Source organism: Cydia splendana, chromosome Z, assembly GCF_910591565.1.
Source record: "Cydia splendana chromosome Z, ilCydSple1.2, whole genome shotgun sequence".
Taxonomy (NCBI): Eukaryota; Metazoa; Arthropoda; class Insecta; order Lepidoptera; family Tortricidae; genus Cydia; species Cydia splendana.
The window spans coordinates 49717119-49736061 of NC_085987.1; the positions used below are offsets into that span (position 1 = coordinate 49717119).

Consider the following 18943-nt stretch of genomic DNA (forward strand, 5'->3'; position numbering starts at 1 on the left):
TGGTATTTCACAGTAAATTTACATTCATCCCCCTAACATTTAACACGCAATGGAAATAACACAAAGTTTTGCTTAAAAACTGAACTTTATTTACAAACCACTGTGATACACCACCAGCACCACTCGTCGCCACTGTGATACACCACCAGCACCACTCGTCGCCACTGTGATACACCACCAGCACCACTCGTCGCCACTGTGATACACCACCAGCACCACTCGTCGCCACTGTGATACACCACCAGCACCACTCGTCGCCACTGTGATACACCACCAGCCCCACTCGTCGCCACTGTGATACACCACCAGCACCACTCGTCGCCACTGTGATACACCACCAGCACCACTCGTCGCCACTGTGATAAATAAAAGACGTGCGCTCGCGTTGTACTCATTTAATGCACTGATTAGCATTAGCCTATCGGTACAGGAGTGAAAGAGACAATACGGACTAACCTAACACATGGCAACTTCATTTGACGTACAATACGACTTGCACTTCAATGCCTCTCTCGTAATGAGTAAAACCGGCCAAGTGCGAGTCGGACTCGCGTTTCAAGGGTTCCGTACATTACCCAATTTCTAACAATGTATTTTTTTTATATGTGAAACTCGAGTGAATTGCCTTTAAAAAACCCGTAGGGGTCGGATCAAATACTAAGTAATTAGACCGACTCACGCTTGACTCCATATTTCTAATCGGTTTTCCTGTCATCTATAGGTAAAGAACATTTTGTATATTTTTTTCAAAATTTTAGACCCAGTAGTTTCGGAGATAAAGGGGAAGGGGGGAATGGTAATTCATTGGCTATTTTCTTAAATAACCTCTACACTATTTATTTTAAATTACAAAAAAACATTTTCTTAAAATGAGCTCTTTCATTTTGACACGATATAGTTTTAAAAACATAATTTTTTAATTGTCTCTTTTACCCCCCAAAAGTGGCCTCCATGTTTAAAATTCATTTGTTTACGTAAGATGTCCGTCTTTGGGTCACGAATTTACATAATATATGTGTACCAAATTTCAACTTAATTGGTCCAGTAGTTTTGGAGAAAATGGGCTGTGATAGACGGACAGACAGACAGACAGACAGACAGACAGACGCACGAGTGATCCTACAAGGGTTCCGTTTTTTCCTTTTGTGGTACGGAACCCTAAAAATAGGACCAAGCTAACTCTGCACATACATATTTTGCAAGTATGAAGGCGTCTCCATGAACGTCATATTTCCATGAAAATGTGACTTTAAATTGACGGACTTGTAAGGTAAATGTCCTGGTGCTCGACGAGGTCCCAGTACATGTCATCTTGAAACTTAAGTCATTGTCAATAGAGGTGACAGCAAGGTGTCATCTATTGGGCATTAGCATGTCGAGCACTAGTACGTTTACCTAATGCAATCTTGTACCTATATCGCTAACTGATTAATACCTTTAAGTACAGTAGAGTTACTTAAAATAATAATTGACCGAAGCGAAGCGAAGGTCTACGTTTTGACTCGGGCATTTTGCTTTCGTATGTCCGGATGTTCTCCTATACAGGTCGCAATTCTTAACCGATTCTCATGAAATTTTTTGACCAGATTCTATGACTAAATAAATTTTTTTTGTCAATCCGGTTTTTGGATTTTTTTAAAAATGGCGGAGTCGTGATACCTGTCGCCTAAACAAATAGTCGTATCGATATCATAAGAGTTTTTTCTTTTTGATATATGTTTATAGATTAAAGGGCCAAAAATTCAGAAAATTTGTATCGCTGGTTTCGGCGGTATTTTGATATTTAGTTTTTACTTGAGATTGAGTAGCTAAATTTCGTCAGCTTTAGTACGAGTAAGAACTATAATGGCGCATTTTGCAAACGTTCGCTTTTTTGTTTGCATCGGGAGGTCCCTGGTTCCATCCCCAGTAATTGTATGCTGCTACATAACTTTTTGTATTTTTTTATACTTAAATTTCGTATCAATTGGTGTTTTTTATTTCATTTTTTTATTTTGAAAAAATTAAAAAAATCGTATTTAAATCAAGCGCGGGCTAAGCGTATTCGTTTATTTTTTGCAAGAGATGATGGCTTTTTCCGCTTTAAAGAAAATTTGATTCTTAAATATACGGCGCCATACCTTTGGCCTATGCTCGTCTAGATGGCGACACCATTTTATATTTAACAATTTTTACTCATATCAGTAATCTTTTACTGGGTCAAAATCATATGGCGTTCTAAAAATAAATAAAATCATTTATCCATACATACATACATTTTTTTGATATATTTTTTTTTCATTTTCATTTTAATCCTGTATCGAAAGATGGCAGTAAATTTACTGTGACTACAAAATTTAGTATGACAATAACCCTCTACTACATATAGGGACCGTGCGCGTTGGAGGGTCTGCCATCTTGTGGCCTGAATCGGAAACATGTACATTGCCAAAACAAGTTCTACCATCTACCGTTCTTGTAGGTACGTTTCCTTATGCATAGTAGGTTCTGTCATGTTGTGGGCTACATCGGAAGCATAAACGTCACATTTACGCCTCACGCCAAAAATCTGACGGCTCCTATGCTACCCTCTATAGTTCACGCGCGCCCACTATAGGGACCGTGCGCGTTGGAGGGCCTGCCATCTTGTGGCCTGAATCGGAAACATATGTGCACATGTACATTGCCAAAGCAAGTGCTACCATCTACCGTTCTCGTAAGTACGTTTCCTTGTGCATAGTAGGTTCTGCCATCTCGTGGGCTACATCGGAAACTACACATCTACGCTTCGCGCCAAAGATCTGACGGCTCCTGTGCTGCCCCCTATAGTTCATGCACGTCCCCTATACACTTTGTTCTCTTTAGATTAGATATTTAAATTCTTACTCGAGAATAAGTAACCAAATTTCGCCAGCTCATCTAAATGCTATCATAGCGCAGTTGGAAAGACGCTTACAAGCAAGGATATGGGATAGGTACCCGGTTCGATCTCCAGTAAATGCAACTTTTTTTATTTATTTTTTGCACTTAAACATCGTATTGCTGATTGATCAAGCGAGCGCGAAGCGCGAGGTAAGCGTATTCGTTTGAGTTTTTGTTTGAACATTTTTTTAGCGGTTTAAGTTCAAGGGCATGGCAGTTCCAGGAGTCAATTTCCACTTACGTTAGGGGCTATTCATAAATTACGTCATTTCAAATTAGGGGGCGGGGGTCTGGACATCGGATGATGGTAGCATGACGTAGGAGGAAACAGGGTCACATGAAGCATGATTTTTGGATGATTTTAGGGGGGGGGGGGGGGTCAAAATCGTCAAAAATAGATGACGTAATTTATGGACAGCCCCTTAGCATGGGCGGTCACCATCCATAAATCGCAGGGATTAGGGGTTTGGGATCAGGGAACTAGCTGTAGGTTGCTCGTACGTAGCGCTTTCCCGGGCTCAAAGTCTCGCCTCGCTAAAATGGCCCATAATTTCCGCAAATCATTTTTTCTTCGAGGCAATTACTCCGTTCTCATTTTTTCCCAGTGGAATTTCTTCGCTTTATTTAATTTTTCGTGGACATTTTTTCATAAACTAAATTTTCCCTTTCTCAATTTATTCCCTTTTCTTTTTGATCCCAGTAGTTAAAATAACCAGTAGGCTTTTTTTTTCACTAACTAAATATTCTCTATCTCCATATTTTCTCTTTTTTTAATTTTTTTTTTTTTTTTTTAAATAACCAGGTTTTTTTCAAATAGGTAGGTTAGGGTTATTTTTTTTGATGACCCTAAAAACGAAACTGCTCCCAGAGATAGGTAGGTTAGGGTTATTTTTTTTGATGACCCTAAAAACGAAAGTGCTCCCAGAGATAGGTAGGTTAGAGTTTTTTTTTTTTTGATGACCCTAAAAACGAATCTGCTCCCAGATATAGGTAGGTTAGAGTTATTGGCTGACAGCGTTTGGTTTTTTACTTGTAGTTTTTTAGATTATGTTTTAATTTTAGTGTTTTTGATATTTGTTGTATGTGAAATACCTACAAGAAACAAATATAATTACTACACTATTAACATACAGTAACAAGAAAATATTATCCTTGATATTTAAAAGAACGAAAACTATACGGAAAAGATTAATTTAAAAATATTAAAAATAGGCGATTGCGGAAGAAAACCATTGGGAAAATATGGGAACGGAGTAATAAAATTGCTACCGAGAATGAATGATTTCGGGAAATTATGGGCAACGCAAAATATGAGAACGGAGTAATTGCCTCGAAGAAAAAATGATTTTCGGAAATTATGGGCCACACTCGACCGAGAAAAGTCTGCAGAGATTTTGACACTGGCACAAATAACATTGGCACTGCGTGTGCTGTCAAAATCTCTGCAGACTTTTCTTGGTCTAACTCTATCCACTTTTCTATACAATTAGTATGGCGACGTGGATACTTAAGGGGCATCGACCGTACACTGACATCGGGATGATATTTTTATTATGTTATTTAGTAGTCATCGTGCGTTTCGCTTACGCCAATACATATACGGACAAGAACGAGTGAAATGCACGATAACTAAATGACATGAGTTAGATGTCTTTCTGATATCAGTGTAAGTTTGAATTGGCCTGTTAGCCAAAAATTGTTTCGTATGTCCATATGTTGTACTCTACAACGTGGCTCAGCACGGTTCCATTTTTATCGACTATCACTACGCGCGTCCCTTTCGCACTTACATACTTGTTAGAACGTGACAGGCTTGGTGACAAGGGATAAAAACTCGACCGTGCTAAGCCGCCTGGTCGCATATCTAAACAAATTCCCGAATTTTGTAAGCAATTGATAGTTAAGTTTTTATGGTCAATTTAGATTCTCTAAATTCTTCTAAACAACGGAACCATACATTTATTCAGTTTTAAGCTCTGCTCGCGAGGTCTACAGCTCACAGAGCCACTAGTGGTAAAATAATGCAAATGATTAACTAGCTTTATGCACTAATGGTGCATGAACAACCTGCCTTGAAATTTATATTTTTTATATTGATTTAAACTAACACGATTTTCACGCATAATTTTAAAACTACTTAATCGCATAAAAACTTACGTTTATTTATGGATTGACGTTTCGAATGTGACGTTACGTTCGTGGTCACAGGCAGACTCCAGGCAGGCAGGTTTTTATAGTTTTTGTTCATTATTAATGTTTGTGGGTAGTTTTGCATAACGTAGGGATGTATTTTAAATTCATTATGTACACGCGATATACCTACGTTTACAGAATTTTATATCGTGAGTAACTATCGCGGTAACCGAAGACAATATTTGCTTATTTACAGTGAACGAGCATATCACTATGGGCTGCCAACGGGGCGAGGAAGTGCAGAAGTGCATTCAGGCAGAAGGCAAGACGCGGGTTTTTGAAGTAAGCTCAGTTACAGTAGAACCCGCTTAACCCTTTGAACGCCTGTCGTGCGCGGCGCGTCATTGAGACTTCACCTTATATGTATACGAAGGTTGATATTGTGCTGTAGCTGCGCGCGTCAGTCGATTGGTTTAGAAGTATCTTAAAGGACCACGTCAACAACGCGTCTTAAGTGGAAACGAATACACACACACATACAACAAGTTATAGGCACATGTAAAATGACGTGTTAATTATGTGAGAAATCGTTATAAACGTGATCGTATTAAGCGGTTTCTACTGTTTTTTTTTCAAACACCATTACGCTCGTTGGAAAGGGAGAGGGGAGGCCTTTGCCCAACAGTGGAACACACATAGGCTAATAAAAAAAAATTACGCTCGTATTAACACGTTCACTGGAGTAACAGGTCATTTTGACCCTGTACTGGACTTTCGCCTGGTGCGGCGACCGAAATACGTAACATCCCCCCGGTGCGAAGGCGATAATGTTGTGATATTTGAATTGTTTTATATAGTCAAGTATACATTTATGTTTGTCATTTAACATTATACCCGACAGGATATAAATTAATTAACAGGTCACGTAAGACCTGTGCGCACCAGATTAAAACTTTTCCTATTCAGTGCGGAACAGGGCCTATATGACCTGTTGTGTACGGCATTGTATAGCACTGCAGGTAAGGTCAGTGCGCATTAGTGTTGTTACCCAGTTATCACTACACATGTTTGTTGATTATGATTATAGTGGTAAAATGACTGCATATTATTAAGCTTAAAAAGAAGATTAAAATGGTACAGAAAATTAATAATGAGCATTTTATTTGGGCCTTGTATTGTAAACGCCTGGATTGTACATGCAGCCTCTTAGTTAAAAAGGGAATTTGCTTCACTTTACTGAGTTGTTAGTGCAGTTATTCACAAAAGTTTCATTCAAAGACGAAAAAAAATTGATATGCAGACATGCATACACATTCAGTAAGAATTGCCTTAAAAATATACACTAAAAATATGAATAAATTGAATCGATATATTTGTTTATCTTTCCCATCACTACTAAATCATCGACACTTTTACCCCTACCCGCACTGGCTGTGCGTTACAAGTCAATTTTGACCTGTTAATTAATTCGTCTATAAAAGCTCAACCGACGGTCATCAACTTCGGCGAAGGCAATATAAGGTAGATTAGTTATTAAACTAAACTTTGTCATAATTAAATTTAATAAGTATATATTTAGTAAAGATATTTTAGGTAAAATATAAGCCCCTTCATACAGGCTGTAATTGACTTGTACCGCACAGCGAAAAAGTTCAATACAGGACTCTCATGGGTTGTAACGCACTGAGAGCGAGTTCACAAAATGCAGCTTCGCATTGAACGTGTTAAGTTACAAAACATCTGGTGCGGTACTTGTGAATACACGTGAATATTTGCATGCCAGGTCGCAATTTGCCGGCAATTTTGTACAAATTAAAACCAAAATATTGCTTTGCTAATCCGCGAAATGATAACGTGCTAGTCAATCAGTGCTAACTCGTTATAGGGTAAGACCTCCAGTAAATGAACACTTAAGCATTTTGAAAAATCATTTCTCAGCAATTATTAATCATTGGAATAATTATTTGCTATTTAAACAATCCTCATATAATAAGCAAGAATGTAATTTCTGCGATTAAAACTACATTTTTGAATAAAAAAACGTTTCCAGCTATTTTCAGCAAATAAAGCGGGAGCGTTCATATCTTTTTTTACGCGTCTATATTGATTTCAAATAGATTAGAATGTAATCAAATGAATGTTATTTACCAATAAGACAGGAATATGTTAAAATAATGAAGAAGAAAAATAAACAAGCTTTGAAACAAGAAACAACGTGCAAATTTTGAAGAAAATGGGTCTGGCTCAGCAAATAATGCTTAAAATAATAAACATTGTTCGTGGTTACATTGTTCATACATAGAATTAGTAGAAATCTAATAAATGAACAAACCAATTTTTTTTAGTCTACTGTATTTGACGACCGGTCTGGTCTAGTGGATAGTGACCCTGTCTGCTAAGCCGATGGTCCTGGGTTCGAATCCCAGTAAGGGCATTTATTTGTGTGATGAACACTAATATTTGTTCCTGAGTCATGGTTGTTTTATATGTATATAAGTATGTATTTATCTATACAAGTATGTATATCGTCGCCTAGTACCCATAGTACAAGCTTTGCTTAGTTTGGGGCTAGGTTTGATCTGTGTAAGATGTCCCCTAATATTTATTTATTTATTTATTTTATTTATTGTTCATACATAGGCATGAAAAATCTAGTAAATGGACTATAGTTTGTTCCAATCCTAGCTGAAAGAATCAGAATCGTTTTCTATGCAGAATCACAAAAAACAAGCTCACAAACATTACGTTTAAATTTAAATTTGGGAAAAAATTTAATCTTGACGACTCCAGTAAATGAACACACCGTTCATTTACTGGTTTCAGAACATTTGATAATAGTAATGGAACTATAAAAAAAAGACTTAATCGCAGAATAAGCTAACAAAATGTACATTTATAGAAGGGTTAATCTAACCAAATAACAAAACTTTCTAAAGGTAAACATTAAATAATAACTTCATAATTATGTTGCTCCCAACTTACACTGTTCTTACTTGGGGATCTAATTTTTCCATACAAAACCTCAAAACCAGAAACACGTAAACTTCAAACGCCAGTCATATTTCAACTGGTCGAAAATAAAGGTTCATGCCGAATTTGGCCTACGATTCGATAAGCATGCTATACAGGATGTCCCAAACTTATGGGACATGAAGGGGAAGTACCTTAAATATCGTAGATAGTGTATTTTGCTCAAAGAAGACTTTATGTTATTTTTAAAAGTTAGTAATTCTGCATTCATAGATTTTCTAAAAATTACTTGCTTCGTCTGGGAATCGAACCGACTTAAATGTCAAGAAAAATCACCCTACTTTTATGATGCCAATCGAAAGAATAGCTAAAAAATAATAACTCTGCTTAAGTAACATTGTATTTTAAAAGAAAGAAACAATGTGAAATTAATCATTTTAATCAAATTAAAAACATACATGAAACTGCCGTAGTCAATTAAGTGGGTATTTTTTTTTAATTAGGGCGAGCGAAGCGAGCCTTATCACTAATCGACGAACTATGAATTCTTGTGGTACACTTTACGGAAAAACTACTGCACTGTTAGGTTTGAAATTTAACATAGTAATTTAAATTCATGTCTAGATGTGTTATCAAACATAAAAATATCATTTTATAAACCTAAAAAAATAAAATAAAGTAATAACACTTTGTATTACTACTAGCGCCATCTGTTGGCAAAATGATGAATTAACATTCGTGCTAATGTTAATTATTTCTTTCTCTAACAGATGGCGTTAGTAATAAATAAATAAATAAATATTGGACATTCTTATACAAATTGACTAAGTAAGAAGGCTTGTGTTGTGGGTATACAGACAATACGATACCTATGTGGTGTTTTCAAGTTCAATAATGTCGATGGCGCTTACGTCATTAACAACGATGAATACCAAAGTGGGTACAATTTTGGATTCAACCCACCTCGCTTCACTTGGTTTGATTCCCATTTTAGCAATTAAGTTTTTGTGAATACCTATTAGAACAATCAATCTTGCTGTATATTTACTGCGGAGGTCAATTTACTCGTATGTTTTGTGACGCTGACGATGTGACGATCAGTCATGTTGTGTTAGCAAACTTAAATCGGGTATTTTCAGTTCGAGATACAGTTTTGGCGCCATTAATTTATTACGTAAGACGATTTTGGGGTGGAGGGGGGGTCGAACATATCTTATTTTTTCTTACAAGGGGGTGGGAGGGGGTTTTCATAGTTCTTAAGCCCCCTCCTCACTCGTGCGCGAATCGCGGCGCGAAGCCGCGAACGCGAGTGTGGCGTCGATTTTCGGAGACAGCGAAATCGACTCTACACTCGCATTCGCGGCTTCGCCCGCGATTCACGCGCATAGTCTGGAGGGGGCTTTAAGTAAGATCACAAGACATTTAAAATAATACTTCCACACTCTATGCTATCAAACACGGTGCAGAGTTAGCTTAAACGAGCTCAAGTACCTTTGTACAGGTACAAATAAACATTCTTAAAAATATTTTTTTGAAAATAAATTATATTGGTGGGAGGGGGACGGGATCAGCCTATTCTTATTATTTCTTACATAGGGGAGGGAGGGGGTCAAAAGCTGGCAAAAATTGTCTTACGTAATTAATTAATGGCGCCTTTAGTGTTACTATTGCTTGGAACTGCTAAAATGATAAATAAAGATAAGCATAATATTAATTATGCTTATTGTATTAACAAACTTCAGTGACTTAGGGCCGATACAGACGGACTACAACCCGACTGCAACTTGTATGGGAACTGCACGCCAATCGAAACGTCGGCGTGCAGTTCAGCAAAATGACCCAGTACCCTGGCAGTAGGTACCTAGTGGAACTCAGGTTTGGTGTAACAAAGGCACATTATGGTTTGGTCATCCGACTCATCTTGATGAGCAGTTAGAAGAGTAGTACCTAAGATAGAGCCGATGCCGAACCCTGGCAGTACCTAGTGGAGCTCGGGTTTGATGCAACATACATAGACACACGCTGTTTTGGATATCCGACTCGTCATGATGATCACTGGGTAGATCAGTACTTTCAGTACCCAAGATAGCTGATGCTGAACCCTGACAGTGCCTAATGGAGCTCGGGTTTTATACAACATAGGCACACGCTGTTTTGGTCATGCAACTCGTCTTGATGAGAACTTAGGAAAGTAGTACCCAAGATAGAGCTGATGCTGAACCCTGGCTGTACCTAGTGGAACTCGATCAGGTTTGATGCAACATAGACACACGCTATTTTGGGCATCCGACTCGTCATGATGAGCACTTGGGAGAACAGTACCCAAGATAGAACTCATGCTGAACCCTGGCAGTACCTAGTGGAACTCAGGTTTGTTGCAACATAGGCACACGCTGTTTTGGCCATTCGACTCGTCTTGATGAGCACTTAGGAGATTAGTACCCAAGATAGAGCTGATGCTAAACCCTGGCTGTACCTAGTGGAACTCAGGTTTGGTGCAACATAGGCACACGCTGTTTTGGTCATCTGACACGTCTTAATGAGAACTTGGAAGAGCAGTACCCAAGATAGAGCTGATGCTGGACCCTGGCTGTACCTAGTGGAACTGTGTGTGTTAGTTTATGTGCGGAGCAGCGTGATTACCGCCAGTAGGTGTCCAGACGGGATAGTTTTTCGATCAATTGTGTGGAGTGGACGCAAAAATAAATTCAAGAAAATTGGCTCGCTGACCCAACATTATGTAGGAAAGCCAGTTGGGTTCCTTACAAAAAGTACTGGGCGGCTGTGTAGGATGTAATAAGCACTTATGAAATTGTATATTACGTGTGGATGATATTGGCAATTTGATTTTGTCGTCTGGACACGTTTTTAAAGGACAAAGTAAAAGCTGTAACAGACAGGCGTACCGGACAGCAACCGGTTCGGTACGTTAAGGTAGAAAACCTCCGCGAGCCCTTACAAAGCTCTGCTTTTTGCTAGTTAATTAATTAAATGCTCAAAATGTGATCCCTCTTGTCTTACGAAAATCGCCAATCTTTTAATGAGTCCGCTGCCTGTTGATTTTCTTATCATTTTATGGTGAACACTCGATGTGATATGGCACAATTCTGTTTGCAACTCGCCCACGTTCTCGTATCGCTTTTTGTATACCATACCTATCTTTCACGTATCCCCAAAAGAAGAAATAATTCACCATAAAATGATAACAAAATCAACAGGCAGCGGACTCATTAAAAGATTGGCGATTTTCGTAGGACAAGAGGGATCACATTTTGAGCATTTAATTAATTAATTAAAAAAAAATACCCACTTAATTGACTACGGCAGTTTCATGTATGTTTTTAATTTGATTAAAATGATTAATTTCACATTGTTTCTTTCTTTTAAAATACAATGTTACTTAAGCAGAGTTATAATTTTTTAGCTGTTCTTTCGATTGGCATCATAAAAGTAGGGTGATTTTTTTTTTGACATTTAAGTCGGTTCGTTTCCCAGACGAAGCAAGTAATTTTTATAAAATCTATGAATGCAGAATTACTAACTTTTAAAAATAACATAAAGTCTTCTTTGAGCAAAATACACTATCTACGATATTTAAGGTACTTCCCCTTCATGTCCCATAAGTTTGGGACACCCTGTATATACGATAAATTTAATCATATTTCTTACAATCTCATACATATATTAGATTCCAACGGACACTTCTTAGTACAGAAAATAAGTTAAAGAGTAATTAAACCAAATCAACACATCCCACGCCATTACATAGAATCAATGACATTTCATAAATGGACGTCCAGAGCCAAACAAAAAAGTATGGTAGCAAAATACTTTTCTACTATGTTCCTGTTAATGCTAATAACGCTTACTTCAAAGAAAAACATTCATACCACTAACGACATACTGTTTTAATCACTAAGTATCAAAATTGCAAAAAGAACTGCGATACAGTAAAAACTTTTTATTCCAATGACTTTAATTGTAACATACCCAAATGACTTACGTCAAAAGTGAATAGCGAACGAATATGGAACGAATAGAGTGGCTATGGATTGTGTTTTCATATTAATTATTACATATTTATTTGATAGTATTGTATGAAATCTAGAAGAGCACCAATTTACAATTACATAACTAGTTTTCACCGGCTTTCCCCACTTAGACGTGCGCGCCGCGCCGGCGCCGCCGCGCCACGCCGCCATTCATACGCGCCGCCGCCGCCGGCTCGTCCACTCGGCGCGCCGTTGCACGCGCAACTGAGCGTTTAAGCCCGATTTGGGTGGATAAAATTATTTTTATTCACGACAATTATGCAACATGTAAAGAAAATTGCATGTTATTAATAAAAAATCTGTTTACTTTGTTGTTTTTTCTCTCCTTATTTAGTATCACACCAAGATGGCAATTAAAGTAAACTATTGAACAACACACTTACGCAATAAATCTAAACTATGTATGTACAAGAGCCTCTACCATCAGTTTTAACATTGACATAACGCTCACGTCTACGTAATTTACTTTCTGTACATCTCGCTTGCACTATTGCTCGCATATGCGAGTACGAGCGAGATGCATAGAAAGTAAATTACGTAGACGTGAGCGTATATGTCAATGTCAAAACTGATGGTAGACGTATAGAACAGCGTGTGCGTGACTATAATGCTAGTGAAAAATTATAAATACTAAATTTATGCAGTTTTTAGTAGGTAATACCTAAATGAAAAAAAATAGCTACACGCCGGCGCCGCCGCGCCGCGCCGACCTAAAATGCCGGCGCGCCGCCGCCGGCAAATTTTAGGTCGGCGCGCACGTCTATCCCCACTGAAGTCGTTTTTAACTTCTTTAAAATTGATTAACTTTTTTAATAAAACCTTATTTGATATCAGGGTATGAATAACACGAAAATAGGTTAAAACTTAAAAATACATTAAAATAAAGGGAAAAATATATATCTAACTTTTTTTATTAATTACCTAGGTATATGATAAACCTACAAAACAGGAATTCTTTCTTCAGAACTTCTTTGAAATAAATTAAGTTTATTACATATTAAGTGCCTTTTAGCCAAACATTTGTTTTTGAAACATTCTTTTTTGGAATGAGTTACTTATCGAATTCATTGTAACAATCCTGTGATTGTTACTGTATTTCTTCTCTCTCTGGAATTTAAGTAAATATGTTTACTTAAGTAATTGATTTTACATTTGTTGCTATAACAATTTTTACTATAAAACAGCTCTAGTTGTTATAGTCTATTTCGGTTCGCATGCTATGTCTTATTGATTTAAGGCAGCCATTCTCTAAGTGTGTTCCGCGGAACCCTAGGGTTCCGTGACACCCCTGCAGGGGTTCCGCAAGAATTTAGAACACTATGCTTTAGTCGCCTCGAAAAATTTTACTATGCAAAAAACACACTTCTAAAAACCATTGTTTTATTGTAGGGTTCCGCTTCAAGTATTTCGCTTTCCAAAAGGGTTCCGTCAAAAAAAAAGATAGAGAACCGCTGATTTAAGGAAGTCGTATTAAATATATTATTTTATAAAAAAAAATGTATTGACCTAATACCAACTCATTCGATTTTTGTTCCTGGACAGCCTTTAAACGCCCAATATCATCGATATGTTTACACTATTTACGGCACCTTATTTCCTTGTAATAAGGCATAATAATATTTAACAATGGCCCGATAAAAGGCAGAATTCCTAACCTCAAAATCGTAGAGAAATTCCGCTTTTATATTGTAAGTGTCCGAGAATTTCTAATAACTATCGGGACTTTCATTTCATGTTTGGAGCCTAATAATATACCACCCATGTTTAGCGAGTGTTGGGCCAAACTTGTATGGGAGCGGAACATCATCCTTTATCACGTATTGCAATTGCATAGGAAACAGAGTTGGTAATAAGAAAAAAAATACTACAAGTGGTAGAAATGGCTATATGTCTTATTTTAGACAAAAAACGTGATTTTGTTCATTCACTGGAGAGTTTACCCTACATATTTGCGTATATTTTACATACAATTTATATTCCCACCCTCTCCCTCTCCCTCTCCCATCCCTCCGTAAAAATAAATACGCAAATAAATATAACAAACTACCACCAAAAGAACGATACGATAGTAATACGTATTAAGATAAAAAAACTGCACTTTAAGATGGAAGCAAGCCGCTTTCCATGGTGAATATTGGTTTGGCACCGCCTTCAAAAACTTACTTTTTGGCAGAAATTTCCTTTACGACGGGATAGGGACTGGACACGTACCACGTACGTACGTCGTACATCAACGGTACAGGGGTGCCATATAAAAAATATTTTGTGCTTTTCAGTGGGTTGGTTTTTTGAAGGCGGTTCCGTTTTTTTTTTTTATAAATTATATTAAGTTATTTTATTTTGGTTTTCTTTGGATTCGGCTTTTTGTTTATTTTTGATTTTTTTTGTTTTTTTTTTTACTTTTTAGTTATAGGTACTTCATTTATATTAGGTTTTGGGCTAAATTACTAGTTTGTTAGGCTCGCCATTATTTTTAGTGTAATTTAGTATTAAGTTATTTTGTTTTAGTTTTCTTTTTGTTTATTTTTAAATTTTTTATTCTTTTTTTAATGAAGTATTTTATTTTATTTTTTACTTTATAAAACTTTTTAGTAATAGATACTTCATTTATTTTAGGTTTTGGGCTAAAATACTTACTAGTTTGTTATCTTCTCCATTTAGTTTTGGGCTAGTAACTACCTACTAATGTTGGTGATGGTCTAACTCGATGATAATCGCGACAAAACATAATATGACGTTTCGGTGCTAAACGATTTGTATGTGTATTGCTCCCACTCCCACTTCAGTCCCAGTCCGCTCCGACTCCCACTCCTCCCACTCCCACTATTTTATCTAAATCGGTTTCAGCAACTTAAATTTGTTGGTAGGTATACCGATAGCATCGCCACCTACCGGGTCCAATTGGTTTTTCAAACCATCCATGTACTGTACACTAAAACCTTCTCCAGAATGTAATACTTTTCTGAAAACCGCGTCAAAATCGGTTCATCCAAACGTGAGATAATCACGAACAAACATACATACATACAAACATACAGATCAAACTGAGAACCTCCTTTTTTTAAAGGTGGTTAGAAAAAAGTTGATTGACCCACCTAGTGGAACTCTGCAACATAGGCACACGACGATAAGTCGGTTAACGAAAACAAAGTGTGCCTATGCTGCACCAAACCTAAGTTCCACTAGGTGTACCTGATGCTGAACCCTGGCTGTAGCCAGGGTTCAGCATCAGGTCTATCTTGGGTACCTACTGCTCTCCCAAGTGCTCATCAATACGCGTCGGATGACCAAAATAGCGTGGGCCTATGTTGCACCAAACCTGAGTTCCACAAGGTACAGCCAGGGTTCAGCATCAGCTCTATCTTGGGTACTGCTCTCCCAAGTGCTCATCAAGATGTGACGGATGACCAAAATAGCGTGGGCCTATGTTGCACCAAACCCGAGTTCCATTAGGTACAGCCAGGGTTCAGCATCAGCTCTATCTTGGGTACTGCTCTCCCAAGTGCTCATCAAGATGTGACAGATGACCAAAACAGCGTGTGCCTATGTTGCACTAAACCTGAGTTCCACTAGGTGCAGGCCAGGGTTCAGCATCAGCTCAGATCTATGTATACTAAAACCTTTTCCAGAATGTAACAAACACTTTTCTGAAAACCGCATCAAAATCGGTTTAGCCAAACGCGAGTTAATCGCGAACAATAGTACATTGTAGGAGAGGACGGAAAACCGCTAAAATATGGACGAGTGCGTTTGAGGGCCGACACGTTAGTGGAGGCCCTCAAATAATACGAGTCCATCTTTAGCGTTTCCGGCCGAGGCATTACATAGTGCTTTTCACGACTACTGCGAGGAAATAAGAAAACATTTGCATAACTATAAGTACTAGCCCGCGATTTCTCTGGTAGCAAATTACTAGCCACCGCCTGTGCTGTCTCTTGTATTTCAGTAGGCGTCAGCGTAAGAATATCATTTTATTCACTAGAACAACTTATTTTTATAGCGAGCGTAGATCCGAGTTTCTTGTATTTTTTTGTCAAACACAATTTGCACTATCCAATCCAGTAAGTATTTTCAGATCCCGTCTTTTTTACTTTTTAGGGTTCCGTACCCAAAGGGTACAACGGGACCCTATTACTAAGACTCCGCTGTCCGTCCGTCCGTCCGTCCGTCCGTCTATCACCAGGCTGGATCTCACGAACCGTGATATTTCCGTTTAGAGTCGGTTTGAAGCAAATAACAAAAAAACGCCTCTTAAAAGTGATACAAAAACCGGACAAGTGCGAGTCGGACTCGCCCACCGAGGGTTCCGTACTTTTAGTATTTGTTGTTATAGCGGCAACAGAAATACATCATCTGTGAAAATTTCAACTGCCTAGCTATCACGATTCATGAGATACAGCCTGGTGACAGACGGACGTACGGACGGCGGACGGACGGACGGACAGCGGAGTCTTAGTAATAGGGTCCCGTTTTTACCCTTTGGGTATGGAACCCTAAGAATGAACTGAATAGTTTTGACATTTCTTTTTTTTTAAACAAGAAATTGGTCCTATAAATTACCTAATTTTATTTGTGAAGGAAAAAGTTGCGCCAAAAAAGACTTTTTATTGATTTTTATTTTTTAAATGATACTCATTGCTGTAGCGAACCGTCACCAATGACAGATGATGATAACAATGAAACATTGTAGTAGTGGTGGTTCAGGTGCTACAGCTATTGCCTACTTTCCAGCTTGGTTTTAGACCATCTATTACCACATTTCCGAACAGTGGCGTGAAAATATACATACATACATACATACGGGTCAAACTGAGAACCTCCTTTTTTTTGAAGTCGGTAAAAATTTGAAATCGAGACTCATATTAAAAACGTTCTGCATTCGTCCATCAGGTTTCTATTGATGTAGGTTTAATACATTACTCTCGCTTACAATTTTTCCCGTGCCCGCTTACCTATTAATTATTTCCCGGTTATTTTAAGGCAAAGGCGGCGTTTATGAAAACATTGGAAGATAAAGTGAAGAATTGCGCTCCTAACTGTGACGCGCTGTGCGCGTATGAGGTCGCTGGACTTGTAAGTTTTGATGGTACTTTTTATCACGGATATACACCCAGCTGCAAAAGTGCATGGCTACATTATGTTTAAATTCCATTTATAATGTGTCCATATAATTTTGCAGCTCGCTGTACATCCATCTGCGAAAGTGTAGTATTAATAAATGCCATTCATAAAGTGTGTGTGTAATTTTGCCGTTCGTTGTACAGTATAGAGCTATGGTTCGTTTTTTTAGCATTAGAAATAAGGTAAACAATCTTGATGTGTCTTTTAATTAAAAACACATAATAGTTATTGATTTTTCAAAAGCGTTTTTCAATTAAAAGACATGTCAAGATCGCTTACCTTATTTCAAGTTCTTTCTAATGCTAAAAAAACGAACTATAGTAGGAGATGAATATTTTTTTAAGTATGTGAATTAAATATTATCTGTGTCTGTACGTTTTGCTTTTTTGTGAAGTGAAAACTTCTTTAGCGGCGCTGTGCACTTTTTGAGGTGGGGAAAAAATGTTAAACTGGAGACAGCGTATTAAGGCGTAAGGCGTAACCCTCTCTTTCTAGCTTGCGGCGAAAATGTATGCCTGAGTGAGCCTGCTGTTTCGTTTAGGCGGCACAGGGCGCTTGCGTGACGTCATGTGTGACGGACAATGTCATTGTTTTTTGATTTAAATGCTATCTAGTGAGTTTCCCTCAAACTGGTATTAATATGACTGTAGTACTCACAGTGATGTGCTGAGGGGTTTCAAGTAATGCGACGATATAACGCTAGATGGCGTTAACCTCAATTATACATAGTGCTGCAGACATTTTGCACTATATGGCGCTGTTATTAATATTTTTAGTTACAATGTCGTTGAGTTTTCACTTCTGCCGGCACTCCCGGAGTGCAACCCGTTGTTATTTTTTGATATTCTTGTTTTTACAAGAACTAGGTTACTTTACTTCAAACAGCGCTAAAAGCGGCCAAATAAATGCGCCGTATACAGACGCCTAGCATATTAATATACAAAATCGGCAACAAAAAACGCATAAATCAAAACGGTCAGACACAGATGATTTCTTTTCACCACACCAGCTGGTAAAGGCTCTCTTGATTGTTCAAACACTGCATGATAGCAAAGTTGCATTTATTGAAATGCAAATTTTGAGTTGTTTTCTTATGTTTGCTGGTAGAATTGACTTTTAAATGATGATTTTGGATGATAAATATTTAATAACATTCATTTAGATTTGATTTTTTTTTTTTACATTTAATATTTGCTTCGGGTTGGTGTGGTGGAAATTTTTGTGTTTCACTCGGGAGCAAGTTTTGTTTAACCTTCGTGCTTTGAAACCCTCGCAACGCTCAAGATTCCATTTTTCGAACCAAGATTCCATTTTGGTTCAATTTTGGAATCTTTCGCTTGCTCGGATATCAATATTAGCACGAGCGGTTAAACAATAACTTTGCCCCCTTGTAAAACAAATAACTAATTCTCATTCCGTTGCCAAAATTTCGTTACGATTGGTTAAGTTTTGGAGGAGGAAAATGTCGAGTACAAAACCTCGATTTCTGAGATTGAGCTGCAGTTGTCCTTATCGCACTAATCTTTGGAGCCGTTTCCGTCACCGCGACGGAGATATTTACCTAAAACTCTCAAATAAGAAGAAGTAAGTAGAAGGGGCTCGGCTGATACATGGTCTTAAGATACGAGTGATATCTCGCTACCCGTAGCGATCTTCCTTAACCACTTTTACCCCCTTATTCATAACCCTTTTTACGGGCCTGATTTAGTTAAACTAGTAGTTCGCCCCGAACGTGAACTCGCGGTTCGCCAAAAAGATCAATTGAA

The 18943-nt window shown here is 37.8% G+C and overlaps 1 protein-coding gene and 1 long non-coding RNA gene across 2 annotated transcripts in view; one reads left to right on the top strand and one right to left on the bottom strand.

Annotated features, from left to right (window-relative positions):
* Positions 1 to 18943, top strand: part of LOC134804062 (uncharacterized) — a 211024-nt gene that overhangs the window by 164642 nt on the left and 27439 nt on the right. Inside the window, exons 16-17 of the mRNA XM_063776958.1 lie at positions 5291 to 5376; positions 17037 to 17129. Coding sequence (XP_063633028.1) covers positions 5291 to 5376; positions 17037 to 17129 — 179 coding nt within the window. The remainder of the gene's footprint in view (positions 1 to 5290; positions 5377 to 17036; positions 17130 to 18943) is intronic.
* The window catches only part of LOC134804169 (uncharacterized), a 150746-nt gene that overhangs the window by 88495 nt on the left and 43308 nt on the right, over positions 1 to 18943 (bottom strand). The gene's annotated exons all lie outside the window — the stretch shown is intronic.